Source organism: Amblyomma mixtum, chromosome 3 (assembly GCF_055824585.1).
Source record: "Amblyomma mixtum isolate Tamu chromosome 3, ASM5582458v1, whole genome shotgun sequence".
Classification (NCBI taxonomy): domain Eukaryota; kingdom Metazoa; phylum Arthropoda; class Arachnida; order Ixodida; family Ixodidae; genus Amblyomma; species Amblyomma mixtum.
In genome coordinates, this window is record NC_143014.1 from 189,947,990 (window position 1) to 189,961,592 (window position 13,603).

The window sequence follows — 13,603 nt, forward strand, 5'->3', positions numbered from 1 at the left end:
TCTTGATTCAAGTACCACAGCAAGTTTTAGTTTAGGTCTTTTATTAAATCAAAGTGACAGTTTCTTCGCTTTTCAAAGTCGCAGTTTTTACACAGGGCTTATTTTTTGCAGAATGTTGCAGCTTGCAACTGATTTTTATACCCAATTAAATTTCTGTGCCCTTGCTGCTGGGGGCAGTGAGGCCTGTTATATGCAGCAGAGGTCTATACCACTGTGTCTATACCACTGTACAGCAAAATATAAGAGGTTAGTTTTTTTCTGGGGGTTTCTATGTGAACTGTAAACAAATCTGTATGGCTTTTTTATCATTATAATTGCATAAAAATGTGCTGTACCTTGCACCTCTGTATTACAAATTATTAAAACATCTGTGTCCTGTTCATAACTTTAAGCAAAGTACACTATAATTCGTAGTGTCGTACTATTTAAGACAAATAACAAAGCACTTCTGTATGAAATTTTGATGGATGTTTTAACACTGGCCATTCATTGGGACTGAACACCAGCGCTGAGTTAATGATTTTATTCTGCCGTGTGTGTCACATATTTAGGCTAAGCCTTCAGTGTTTATGCATGGTGAGTACCAGCCAGTACCTTCAGCGAACCAATTTTTTAACAGAAAATATTTATCATGCTTACATAGGCCGTAGCTGGCAAAGGACAGGGTTAATTGGGGAAACATGGGAGAGGCCTCTGCCCTGCAGTGGGCGTAGTCAGGCTGATGATGATGATGATGGTGAGTTAGTGCGCAAGCTCTAGTTTTTTTACTACCGAAATTAAATGCAGCTTGTATGCAGCAACTGATTCTATAGCAACAAAGGATTTCTGGTTTATGGGGGTTTAACGTCCCAAAGTGACTCAGGCAATGAGGGATGCCGTAGTGAAGGGCTCCGGAAATATAGGCTGCCTGGGGTTCTTTAACGTGCGCTGACATCGCACAGTGCACGGTCCTCTAGAATTTCGCCTCCATTGAAATTCGACCATTGTGGCCGAGATCGAACCCGCGTCTTTCGGGTCAGCAGCTGAGCGCCACAACCACTCGGCCACTGCCGTGGCTATAACAACAAAGGAGGTAGAAAAGTTGTTTTGCTTATGTCTCTTGTATTCACTTGCAAAGTGAAATTTCTGTAAAATTTTAATATTGCATGCATGTGGACTATGTCTTTATGTACATGTGCAACCTGTGCTTTTGCAGACAGATGGGATGACACATACCGTGTGCTTGTGGGCAACCGAGAATGGATGAAGAAAAATTCTGTTGAAGTGTCTCCTTCTATTGACAGCCTCATGACCAAGAGAGAAATGCTGGGACAGACAGTCATTCTATGTGCCATAAATGGTATGGCTGGCCCTTTTACATTGTCTTTCATATTGACTATTTTACTATTGAATGGTTTTTCTGTAAACAGTGAGAATCTCTTAAATTCTTTTTGCTTAGATATTTAAAGTGTATCTTTCTGAATCAATAAGTATTTTTGTTTGGGTGAGTTTTCGTTTTACAATAAAGGAATGTACTTGTGCAAAAAAAGGAGAATCAAAATAATAGTAATTTTTAATTGTGTTGGAGACATTATTAGATGGAGTATTTTTCTTACTTTCAGTAGGTGCATCCTTTGGCAATGCTTGTTGTTGGTTTTTGTTTTAGCGCTACTCAGTTTTTGGTTTTCAAACAATTATCACTGCACAAAGTTGAACTATTGCATGAAATATCTTTTTGTCGTTATCTTTCCACTGCAATGGACAAAAAACCCTAGAAAAAACTTCTGCATTATATCTTTAAACACAAAAAATACTGTTGTTGTAAAAGTTTGAAGGACTGAATGCAAGCTTGCATTATGTCATGTGCAATAAGTCATTCTGAGTGTGAAGCATTAAACTCAACATGTAAAGGAATGCAATATTAAACAATGTTGTTCCATTGTTTCCACTTGTGCAACATCGCTAGCTTTATATTTCTTACTCCCTTCCTTCTTTTTAGCTCTTTTTGGCGTTATAGAGTTACTGGAGCTTTGGAAAATTTCTTCATTTTAACTAGAAAATAAAGAGGTTTCATCTTGGCCACATCAAGGATATGCTTCCACGAGAGCGAACATGATGATCGCACACCTCTGTGATAGAAAAAAACCAATGTAGCAAATTCTGTCTCTTTCTGTGTCATTCTGTCGATCTGTATTCCTTTGTACTGGTCATGGCGCAACTCGCCACAGTGACTGAGTGGTTCTGGCATTCGGCTGCTGATCTGAAGGTCACGGGTTCGACGCTGGCCGCGGCAGCCATATTTTGATGGAGGCAAAATACAAAAATTATTGTGTGCTCTGTGATATCAGTACACTTTTAAGGACCCTTAAAAGCCTACGTGTTGCTTCAGGTCGTTATACCCCACCACAGTTTGGTCTAGGCACACCATGTCTAGGCCCATGTAACGAGCGTGTGCATGAGGCGGCTGTCATTTGTCTGAAGCGTTCAGCGGGAAATGCAGCACCCTTAGATAAGCCAGACTCATCACCAGCAAACTTTACATGACACCTGTAGTGGAATCAGCCTCAACTCTTGCACAGAAATGGTTAGAAGTTGTGCAGTCACCTAATCATTTCACATCATCAGTGCAGTTGAACAGCTGGGGTCAGTCAGCCAGTCAGAATGTAATTTTATTGGGGAGTCAGATTAAGACTGCAGAAGGTGGGTCATCTGCTCGGTCAGGCCTTACTGGTTTTCCAGCTCCACTGAACGCACGAAATACTCCACGCAGCGGGTGGGAATATGGAAAATAAGGTGAGGTTTGGCCAGGGTTACACGTGAAAAGTATATGACTAGTGTTAGCGATTTGTTGAGGGTAATTTGGATCACTGCAGATGCTGAATAAATAAAGTCTGTGTGGGTGTAATTAACAGGTTGGTTTGGATTTCGTAAAGGGTTTGGGATTGTTGTGTGGTGGGATGTGGGTGGTAGAGGGACCAAGGCATGTTCCCATCTCATGCAGCTGGGTTCTAATTCATCATGTTTGGCACATACAGAAGCGTGCCTTCTTTGTTGAGAGATCTGCACTGAACTGCTCACACTGAAAGTAAGCTTGTAGTTTATGCCTTTGGTGACTCTATCAATAATGCTGTGCATGGCGGCAAAAACCAAAGTGGCCATGCATAATTGGGCCTTCAGAGAGGGAAATGGGCACCAGAGAATAAGGCTGTGCATAGCAGGCTGCGCTTGGATGGGTGGAAATGAAAAATTACTCCCTTATTTCAGGTGACACATCAGCTGTTGACAACCAAAGAACAAAAAAAAAAAGGCAGCTACATTTGAAGTTTAATCACTTGCAAATAGTGCTGTCTCTTCGTTTTTGGATGTTTCTGGTTTTGAATGGGCTAGCTCGCCTGTTAGGGAATCAGATCATGGGTACAGATCTTCCTAACTGCAGTAGTGATTTTTTATGCGTGGATACGTAGGCTGCCAGAATGGAATTGTTTTGAATGTAGCCTTGCAACGAAAGATTGTGATGAAATGAAAGCTACGCCAGCTGGCAGTATTAGCACTAAGAAGATTGTTTTATGTTAGTTTCGGGCTCTGTGAGCTTTCAGTTATATTTTTGGAACATTACATTATTAAGCATACGTGCACTCAGTTTAGTTATAAAAATCACAGGCCTGAGTGCTATACCACTTGCGCACTGAGTTGTTGCATCATCTTTCATATGGGAAAGTGTAGGGTGGGGTGTCCTTTGAATTGACCTTTGTTTTTTTTTTTTTGTAATTCCAAGCTTTATTATTGGTTAAAACAACTAGCATGTCTGTTATCTTAAAGGTATAATCTATCAACTTAGATTGAATCTATATAGTAGATTGTTCTTGTTTGGTGCTAATCGCTCCTGATACCAAGCAAATGTTTGTAGTCACTTTACGTATTTGGTGTGGCATAAATCAAGCATTTATTATGCAGGTGTCGCTTTTGTTAGGTGTACACATGTGGTGTATAACATGTGATTGTACAGCTTGAAAATGTGTTAACATAATGTGTTCGCATCATGTTGGTCAAACATTATTGAAATAAGGCATCATGACAAATTTTCTACTCAAAGTGCATCTTATAGTTGAATGCAGCAGCTATGACTGCTATGCTTAAAATATTTTAGGAGCAAGGTATCTTGGTGTTCAACAGAGGGTGGCATATTGATATAAATTGCCTGGAAGTGTGCAGACTACACTTTACTCGTTACACTGCACCTAAAAACTAATGCTTCATTATTACAATGTGTCCTCTATTTCACTGCCACGCAATTTATATCAATATGCCACCCTCTGTTGAACACCAAGATGCCTTGCCCCTAAAATATTTTAAGCATAGCAGTCATAGCTGCTGCATTCAACTATAAGATGCACTTTGAGTAGAACATTTGTCATGATGCCTTATTTCAATAATGTTTGACCAACATTAAGCAAACTCATTATGTTAACACATTTTCAAGCTGTACAATCACATGTTATACACCACATGTGTACACCTAACAAAAGCGACACCTGCATAATAAATGCTTGATTTATGCCACACCAAATACGTAAAGTGACTACGTTTCATAGTGGAACCCATTTGGATGCTTCTCTTCGTTTACTCATTATAAGGTACCACTTAGGTATGTGGAGTGGTAGCTTACGTCATGGCGAGAGCTGCTGGCATGACTGCCTTTTCTATAAACCACTGCCCTATGAAGAAAAAAAGAAAAATTTGTTCGGTCATTTCTCGTGGAACATCACTAGCTATTGGGGGCTCTCCCTATCTTGATATGAGCAGGCATGAAGACTAGCAAGTTGGAGAGTGTAAGAAAGGGCACTAGGAGTGGGCATTATTTATCGAAAGTGGTTGATCTGGCTGACACTGGAATCAAGGAGATGTTGGTTGTTATGATTTCTTAGCTGTTTAGCAACTGTGTCTATTAGCATCTATTACAGGGCTGACCTCCTTTTTTTTTTGCATTGTATGAACACAAATGGCTATCAGCCTTTCCTTGATAACGCATGTTTCAAGATTGCTTGAAGCCATTATGATACCGGAAGTGTTTGACAAGCTCATGGTGCAAGCATCTTCCTTTGTTTTCTTGTATAATTACTTAGTTAATGTTTTTAGCATTCTTTGGCAATTTCACCTCATGTTTGAATGGTCAGGGCAGTATACACTTTGTCACAGACCTTTGACATACTTTGCTGTCATGTAAATGCGTATACTATAGTCATTGAGTTTCCTAACTTTTTTTTCTTTACTTTAGCTGCATACAGTAGAACCTGTCTATTGTAAAGTCACTCGGACCAGCAAAAATCTTTACTATATCAAGATCTTTACTGTATCAGTTGTTGGTGGTGCCATGGCTCTGAGGATGCTCTCTGGCTACTCACTAAATACGAAATGTTGGCTTATAAAAGAAACATTCAGAAATACCTTCCATCCTGCTCTTATCAACCCTTTATGTGGTAATTGTTTATTTTCAGCTATTAAATTTTATGTTTTCATGTTTTCGATTTCGTTTACACCTTGTGGAAGCACTACATTTGCACAAGTACAGTGCGGCTACAAATATAACGCCAGTTTAATTTCATGTAAAAACTGAAGCTTTGCGTGAACACGGCGTTTTCTTCCACAGCCTCAGCATCATTTAAGAGGCAGTAAAGAAATGCGCATGCCACAGTCAAGCGCAGCGAAACGGTCCACACAGTGCCACCGCTGTCGTGCTGCGAATGTTTGCCCATTTCTTCTGTTCTGCACGTGTTCTAGCTTCCCTTTGTCAGCCATCTTTCTGTGTTCATGTCCAGCTTTGCCTCTTTTTTTTTTTTTTTTTTTTTGCCGTGCGCGTCGCGCGCCTTGCCTCATGGCCCCACGGCCTTTGAAAAGTTGGCTTCTCCGCGTGCTCTTGAGCTTGGTGGTGAAGCCATCTAAAAAGAAAAGCGCCTTTTTATCGTTTTTGGTATTCATTTGCCTCCGAACGTCGGCCTTGCAGTCTTCGACTTCACGCGTGCCGCGATGTCATCATTCTGTGGGAAGCACGTCGCGAAAAAATGTACAGTCATCTATGGAAGGCAAAATGGGACTGCAGTTTCACTTTACTATATCCGAGTTTACTATAGCGGAGTTCTAGTGTAATAGTTATTGTTTAATTTGTACTCTACAGTGTTGAAGTTTTACATTTTGTCATGCAGCTCAACATGAAGCTCTTGGTTTTAGCCTTTTCTTATTAACTGCTTGTATGCCTCATGCTTATAAGTTGTGTAAGTAATGAGCCATGTTATTCCAGTGTCTTGTGTTTTTAGTGACATTAGTGTGTGCCACTTTGTGTGTTTCTGTTTTCTTTTTCCAGATGTCCTTGTTGGTGTACTTGCTGTGTCAGACACACTGAAACCCGAGTCTAAAGCCACAGTGAATGAATTGAAAGGGATGGGCTTTAAGGTTGTCCTCCTGACTGGAGACAACACACAAACTGCATCAGCCATTGCTCAGCAGGTGGATACTGCTTTTTCGTTCTCTTTATAACTGTTGTTTGTTGCTATAGTAATGGACCTTCATCCAGTAGTGCACCCCTCTATCAGTTGCCAGGTGAAGTACGCGTACCAGACAAAACCAGCTTCACTCCCCCCCCATGTTTTCTATGAAAATTCCTTGACAGTGGCGGGGGTGGGCTTGCTCTGGGCAGTAGTTAAGAGCAGTGCTGACTTCGTTTAGCCAGAGCAGATAGGCACAAGTCATCTGTGGACACATTTGCCTTGCTGTACATTGTCAGTGCAGCACGTGGTCTGTTTAAGCCTTGACTCAAGAACGCTTGTGTGCTGGACCACGTCTCACTTGTGGCTGATGCATGCAAGGACCACACACACATCTGCGTGGGCCTAAAAGATGTTAGCACTACGCCTAATTATTGTCCCATAGTTCATCATGTTGCTGGCTTCACAAACACTTTTTGTGGAAGAATTTGTGCATCAAACTCATACACCATTTTTGCCAGGCATGCCCAGCAAAAATGGTGGACGAGGAGGCTTTGGTACTTGCTCACAACACTACTGGAAAAAGTTCCATTGCTGTGGTAGATGTGGGTTTTATAAGTGTCAGCCTGCAAACTCACAAAACTTCACCAATGAATTTCGTGACGAAAAGCTCAGTCCTATAGACTGAAACCCTCAGATATTTATAATAATATATATTGTCACATGACGGTGGCAACAAACATAGCAGCAAGCTGATGAAGGCTTCAAAATCAAACTGTTAATTTGAGTGAACCTGTGCCCACAGCAAAGAGCAAGCAGATTGTCGGCAGCGACACGCACATTTAAGGGCCATCAGGATCAGAATCTCTGCAGCTCTCAGTCATGCTCTTTATAAACATGACACAGAACTACTTGGTGGATAAGAAGCATGCATCATCAAGAATAGTCTCAAGGATCACAGAACCGCATGTGAATGGTCACGGGTTTCTCAATAGTACCAGTCACAATGGGAAATGAAAAGCTAGATAATTTGTGCAGTAGCTGCCCACTGTGGTGGCTCAGTGGCTGTGGTGTTTAGCTGCTGAGCCCTAGGTCATGAGTTTCATGCTGGCCACACTGGCAGCATTTCACAGGAGGTTAAGTGCTGAAACTCTTGTGTACCAAGATTTTGGTGCATGTGAAAGAACCTCAGGTGGTTGAATTAATTTAGGGTTCTCAACACTGGTGTACTGCATGGCCAACAGGCTTACTTTAGCATGTAAGAAATTATTCATTCAGTGGCTATGTGAAGCATAGCTGAAGATAAACACTGGCTGCCTGTCACAACTGGTCGAAAAAGGAAACAGCAAATTCTCATGCCTGTATTGACAAATATCTCGTCAGATACGGAGGGTGGGTCTGTTTATTTTGCATATACTAAAGAGTTCTCATGCAATGGAATAAATGACAGTTTTAATGTGACTGTGGTATCCATTTCAAACTGTGGTTTTCTTAGCAGATCTGCAGGCTTCGAACTGTAGTGCAATTGCGAGGAAACATTTCAATAAATATCATTTTGCTTGTAATTCTTGCATGTTCATGCTCAATATCACAGAAGCTGTATTTGATGCTAGATTTTGTCTGATACTATATTGTGATGGTTTACTTTCTTGATTCATTTGCCAAAAATAATGAACTAAGCTACTTGCAAAAGGGCACTGCAGCATTTTTTTTAGCTGCAATTACTAAGGCTGAAAGGGCTCCTTATGTGTTCCTGAAAATTCACAAAGAATTTTACAAATCAGCACATGCAAGCTCAAGTTATTTCACTCATAAAATTCAGAATACAACCAGATGAAACCATCAGAAGAAATCGCATGTCACTCACCAATTGACAAAATAGGCCAAAGCAATGAGTATTGCGCCTTGCACACACGCAGCTGGTTTTCGGCTGCCATTATTGCCTTGCCAGGGCAGCCCTCTGCTCATGTCACAGCCACACTTTTTGACAGCAGCATTCTGAGCTTTAGATGCGAACAAGTTTGGCTCCCCAATCCCTGCTTAGAACCATTTCAATCTGAGTAGGGTTGGAAAGTTTTCTCTTCCCTTTCCTGTTCCATTTGCTTTCGTGAACTTTTCTTCTTGGTATCTGCAGCTTGTACAGCAGCATTCAACTGAATATAGTGTAAAGAAAAGAGGGAATTGTTGCTTCTAGCGTTATTTTTATATATTTTCAATCAGTTTTAGTGTCTTTATTCAGCCATGTGATCTGTGCGGAAAAGTTGTGGAACTTAAAAGCATAATGCCTTGGGTTCGTTTCCTAGGTATGAAGGGACCAAGTGCACACTGCATACTCAGCTAATCATCAGTTACATTTACTACCTCATATCCACAGACAACTGGCGGCGCGACCCCTTTCACGAGCTCGGCCTGTCTGTGCTAACGTTGGCATGCTGCCGATGAACACACGGGTTGGGACAAAGTCTAGACAAGAAAGCTAATACGCCATTGTGGGAACTGCGCTGCGCCCATTGTAAGATGGGCCCGGAACGAGAACGCGAAGATGGCGAAGCAATAAGAACTGAGGAACGACTGAAGCAAGCGCTCCGTCGGCATTGGCCTTTGTCATTAAGCCTAGCGACTAGAGCCAAAATCGGCATAGTATCCGGCGATATGCACTCTGTGGTGGCTTGCGTATATTGAGAGGCGTCTTGCCTGTCATCGAAGTGGCAGTTGTTTATGGTTCTACGATAGAAAAGTCAGTTACGGTGTGTTTTGCCGCTGGTACGCTGACCTCACTTTGAAATGCACCACCATTTGCTTCTGTGCTCGCAGTTTCTGTGAAGCCGTACGCCTCCTACGCGCTTCGCTGCTACCTGTTCCCGTATTCGGGACGAAAGACTCGGCACAAACGAGTTCAGTGAACTCTCACTACTGTTCAGTTTCGTGCAATGGAAGACGTTCAAGAACAGTACGAATTCGAAACCACGCAGGCGCTATGTGCCGACTCGCGCATAATTTCAGCCTTGCAATTTAAGAGGCCCCCTTTAAGCTTGAGTTTTGTTTTGTTTGATCAAGTTTTCGATCTCTCCTGCAGTTTGAATTAATGAGATTTCACTGTACACATTATATGGCGGCTTGGGTATTGGCGGCAAGTGCGAATGAGGTCCAAAAAATCAAGTGGTCAGTTGCGGTGTGTCCGAAATTTCAGGCGCTCTTTTACGTTGCCTCTATGGGCCATGTCGCAGTGCCGTGAAAAAGTACGAATAATCAAGCATGTCCGAAAAATCAGGAAATGGTGCACTGCATAGATGTCACAGTAAACTATAGAATGTACTGTTTGTAATGTAATGTAAATTGTGGTAGACAAGCACAATTGGCTTGTCTACTTGTGAGCATTGCGGTAGACGTCAAGTTGTTGAGCTGCTACTTATTCGGCTTCTATAGCCTATTTAGTTGTGTGTGAAAGAAAGTGCGCTGTTTAATTCTTCCTGGACAATCCAAGGAATTTCACATTTCCAGAATGGTCAAATTACTAGTCACTGGGGGTGCTGTGAAGGTATTAGCTTCTGGCAGTTGGATCTTGAATGTGTTAATATTTAAAGGGTAAGTGGCAAATACATAGGTCAAAATAACTGAAAAATGGGAGTTCGCGGATTGGGAGTTTTTTTTCTTGACTTCTGACAGTTAACCTGGGTGGCAGTTGATTAGTCAACCGCTACCCAAGTCAAATAGGTACTGGAGATGATAAAGAGGCCAGTGAAGCTGTCTGAGTTTGTTTTCGTTGCTCCACTAGTTTAATACTTCACTTTCTATGTAAACTTAGATATCAAGTCAGCATGCTCAGTAAGGCTCCTCCCTTTATTTAAATGGCTACTGAGAGCAAAAAAATAAACAGCTTTTTTGCATGTATTAGGCATTTCTAAAAGCACTGAACAAAAAAAGTGAATAAAACTTCTGCACAGATAATTATTTAAAGTTAGGGTGTTTTTGAAGAGTATTAATTTGTATAAATTTAAAACTATCTTAGCTGCCGTAAAACTGAATTTTGTTTGAGTAATTACATGCATTGACAAAATTTCATTAACCTTTGTGCACATATGTAGTAACCAGCATAGTTTTTAACTGCTTGCTCTTTTTCCCCTTAAAAAGCAAGGGTTGGTAGAAAAGTCTTTTTTTTTTTGGTAATGAACATATAAGCTGTCTGTTATTTTGTTGAAGCAGTTACAAGCATCAAATGCGCTTCTACATGTTGCAGGTTGGCATTGAGGAAGTGTTTGCTCAAGTTTTGCCCACTCACAAGGCTGAAAAAATTCAAGACCTTCAGAGCAGAGGCTTCAAAGTGGCCATGGTTGGAGATGGCATCAATGACTCACCTGCCCTAGTTCGAGCTGACGTTGGCATTGCCCTGTCGGATGGCACAGATGTGGCAATTGAAGCTGCAGATGTGGTTTTGATTCGGGTGAGAAATGTGGCTGGTTGTTGTGATGTTGAAATTGTTTTTATAGTAGTACAACAGCACAATAATTTGCTTAGATAATTCTCCTTTAATTAAGCACTAAGTTCTGTGTTACTTGGCTTAGTTAATCATGAGGTAAAGTTTCTATATAGTCCATTGCTGCACTACATGTACAGCAAGGTGTTTTACATTTTCTTTCTACTTGTCTTGTTTTATTCTATTTGCATTTTGTGTAGATAAGGTTTTTATTCCTTTTTATATCTTTATCCTTATCTTAAATCAATAAGGACAGTACTTTGCAGCAGTAGATCAAAATAGTATATGTCAATAGTGTAAGCAGTAGGGTTCTGTGTGCCCGCATTGACAAAATAAATTAAGCCCGAAAAGTGTACATCACAGTTTTTCTTCTTCGTTCATTATTGACTAGGATTGAAAAGCAGTTGTGTTTTCATGTTACCATTTACTGCTATTAGTGTTTCTCGTGATATTTACTTGAAGCTGTACTTGAAGTTACTGTTATACCTTATATATATTTATTTATTTATTTGTACATACTATCGGTCCAGCCTGGACCAAGATAGGAGTGGACACAACATCAAACTTGTGGCATGCGCAGACCAGCAGGAACAAGATGCAGTCAATACAGTAGAAACAATAAAACAGTGTTAACAAAGTACAGTCATAAAATACAGGTGAAAAATTGCAGGTAATAAAAGATTCCCTTTATATACTTTATTGCTTTATATGTTTAGCAAAACGGACGGAAAATTGGTCTCGAGATATATATATAAATAGCTGTGCAGCATTTTTTTTAATCACCTGGCCTTTTTCTACATCAAAGTGACCTATATTTATGTGGCAGAATTTATCATTTTTTCTAAGTACCTTTGGGTATGGCCTTCATATGTGAAGGAGCTCACTAGAGGCCTAAATTTTGTTTTGATTGTTGCCTTCCATGTCATCAGCAGTTATCTTTCAATAAACAATTAAATATTTGCTTAGTTAGAGCTTAATGGTTAGCTCCTTTGCAGTCAAGCCATCGCTTCAGATGTTGCAATCACAGTGCTTGGCTTTGCATGACACAATGTAAATTATTTTCTTAGTTTGGTGCCGTTAAAGAAAAATGCCTCACGGCTATAAAATCGCACTTTGAATGAACTAGGCTGGCTTGTCTTGTGCTATTAATGTAGTATCAGCATTGAATCTCACATTGTCAGTAACCTGGTGATGTGAAACACCTGCTGAGTTAACAGTAATGTTTACTTATTAGGTGTGTGCAAATAGTGGTTTTTTGGTTTGAAGCGAATTCGAAATGAATAGTTATTTTGAATACTGGCATACAAAAGAGCTTGAATGGCAGAATAAACATTTTCAAAATCATGTATTTTCTAACTCACACAAGGCCATTACAGTAAAAAAAAAAGAGTATATTGAAGTTTTCTCAAACACTTTGAAGCTATGTACACTTTCTGCAAAAATTGCCATCGAAAATTGGCAGAGTTAACATACATGTGGTGCTGACGTACTTGTTGAGTGTGAGATAGTCTTAATTGCGGTTGCACCACCGCACAACTGTTGCTTTTAAGTGGTGACTTCATCACATCTGCTAGGCATATACACCGCGCCACCCTGCATCTGGCATCGGAAAGGGGTGCCCATCTCCATGATTGTCATGCTAGCTCCCCTTCATGCTTGTGCCGTTGCACTTGATTAGCGAATTTCACGCAGAGAAGAGCGGTTATGACAGCTGCAGTCAGCTCAAACTCGTCCCGCGAAAGCATGTCTGTAGACATCGGCAGGTACAGATCTAGGATCTGCACTTGCGCATGCTTGCATCTGCTGCTACGCACATGCACTGACTGCCTTTGGCATACACACAGACACGCAGGCACCTGACACATAAACCTAGGGAGTGTCAATAAATTCAGGGCTTTGGCTGCACGTACGCTGTGGTGCCATCCCAAAGGAGGTACGCTGAATCGAAACCACACGAAGCAAGCGTTCCAGAAAAGTTATTCACTCAAGACAAATACTTCAATATTTCGAATACTAAGCACCCCTAGTATTGTGCGTATTTTAGTGCTTTGATGGGAGTTGTACTGGGCATGTTCTGTAATTGCGGAGTGTATGAGATGTCATGTCTGTGCATTTCTGCACTTCTTGCGATTTGTTGAGTGTCCATGGTGATGTTTTCATTCTTTGGTAAACTGCGAAAATTCCATCCTAAAGGATTAGGAAATGAGTTCGAAGGTTGCCGGTAAATGTGTTTAATGTGTAGATTGAATGCTTTTGAGCATGTAAAACCTCAATAATTTGAACTCAGATAATTCAGAAAGTTTCTGTGGTCTCCTAATTTCTAATGTAAATTCTACTTGATAATTCGAAGCAACGGCATGCACTAGCCCGGTTAATTCGAATATCTGAGGTGCTGCAACTTGTATGAAGTGCTACTACTTATATTTGTAGTCTTTCTTTTTGGTCAGCAAGGACTATGAGCTGGACAGTTGACTTTTATGCGGCAATATACGGTATATGGTAATCGCAAAGTTCATCCAGTAAAGGTTGCACGTTCCCTCATTGAAATTTTTTGCCTGGGTCCATTTTAATGCACATTTGCTGTGCCAGCCATGTGCTTCTGTTGTGAAAACTGTTCTAATAGCACCTGGATAGTTATTGGATACATGTGGCTCTATGACGCTAAAAGCAT

At 40.7% G+C, this 13,603-nt stretch overlaps 1 protein-coding gene across 1 annotated transcript in view; it reads left to right on the top strand.

Annotated features, from left to right (window-relative positions):
- The window catches only part of LOC149353044 (copper-transporting ATPase 2-like), a 66,610-nt gene that overhangs the window by 42,386 nt on the left and 10,621 nt on the right, over positions 1–13,603 (top strand). Inside the window, exons 16-18 of the mRNA XM_089582241.1 lie at positions 1,196–1,339; positions 6,338–6,480; positions 10,696–10,899. Of these exons, the coding sequence (XP_089438367.1) occupies positions 1,196–1,339; positions 6,338–6,480; positions 10,696–10,899 (491 nt within the window). The remainder of the gene's footprint in view (positions 1–1,195; positions 1,340–6,337; positions 6,481–10,695; positions 10,900–13,603) is intronic.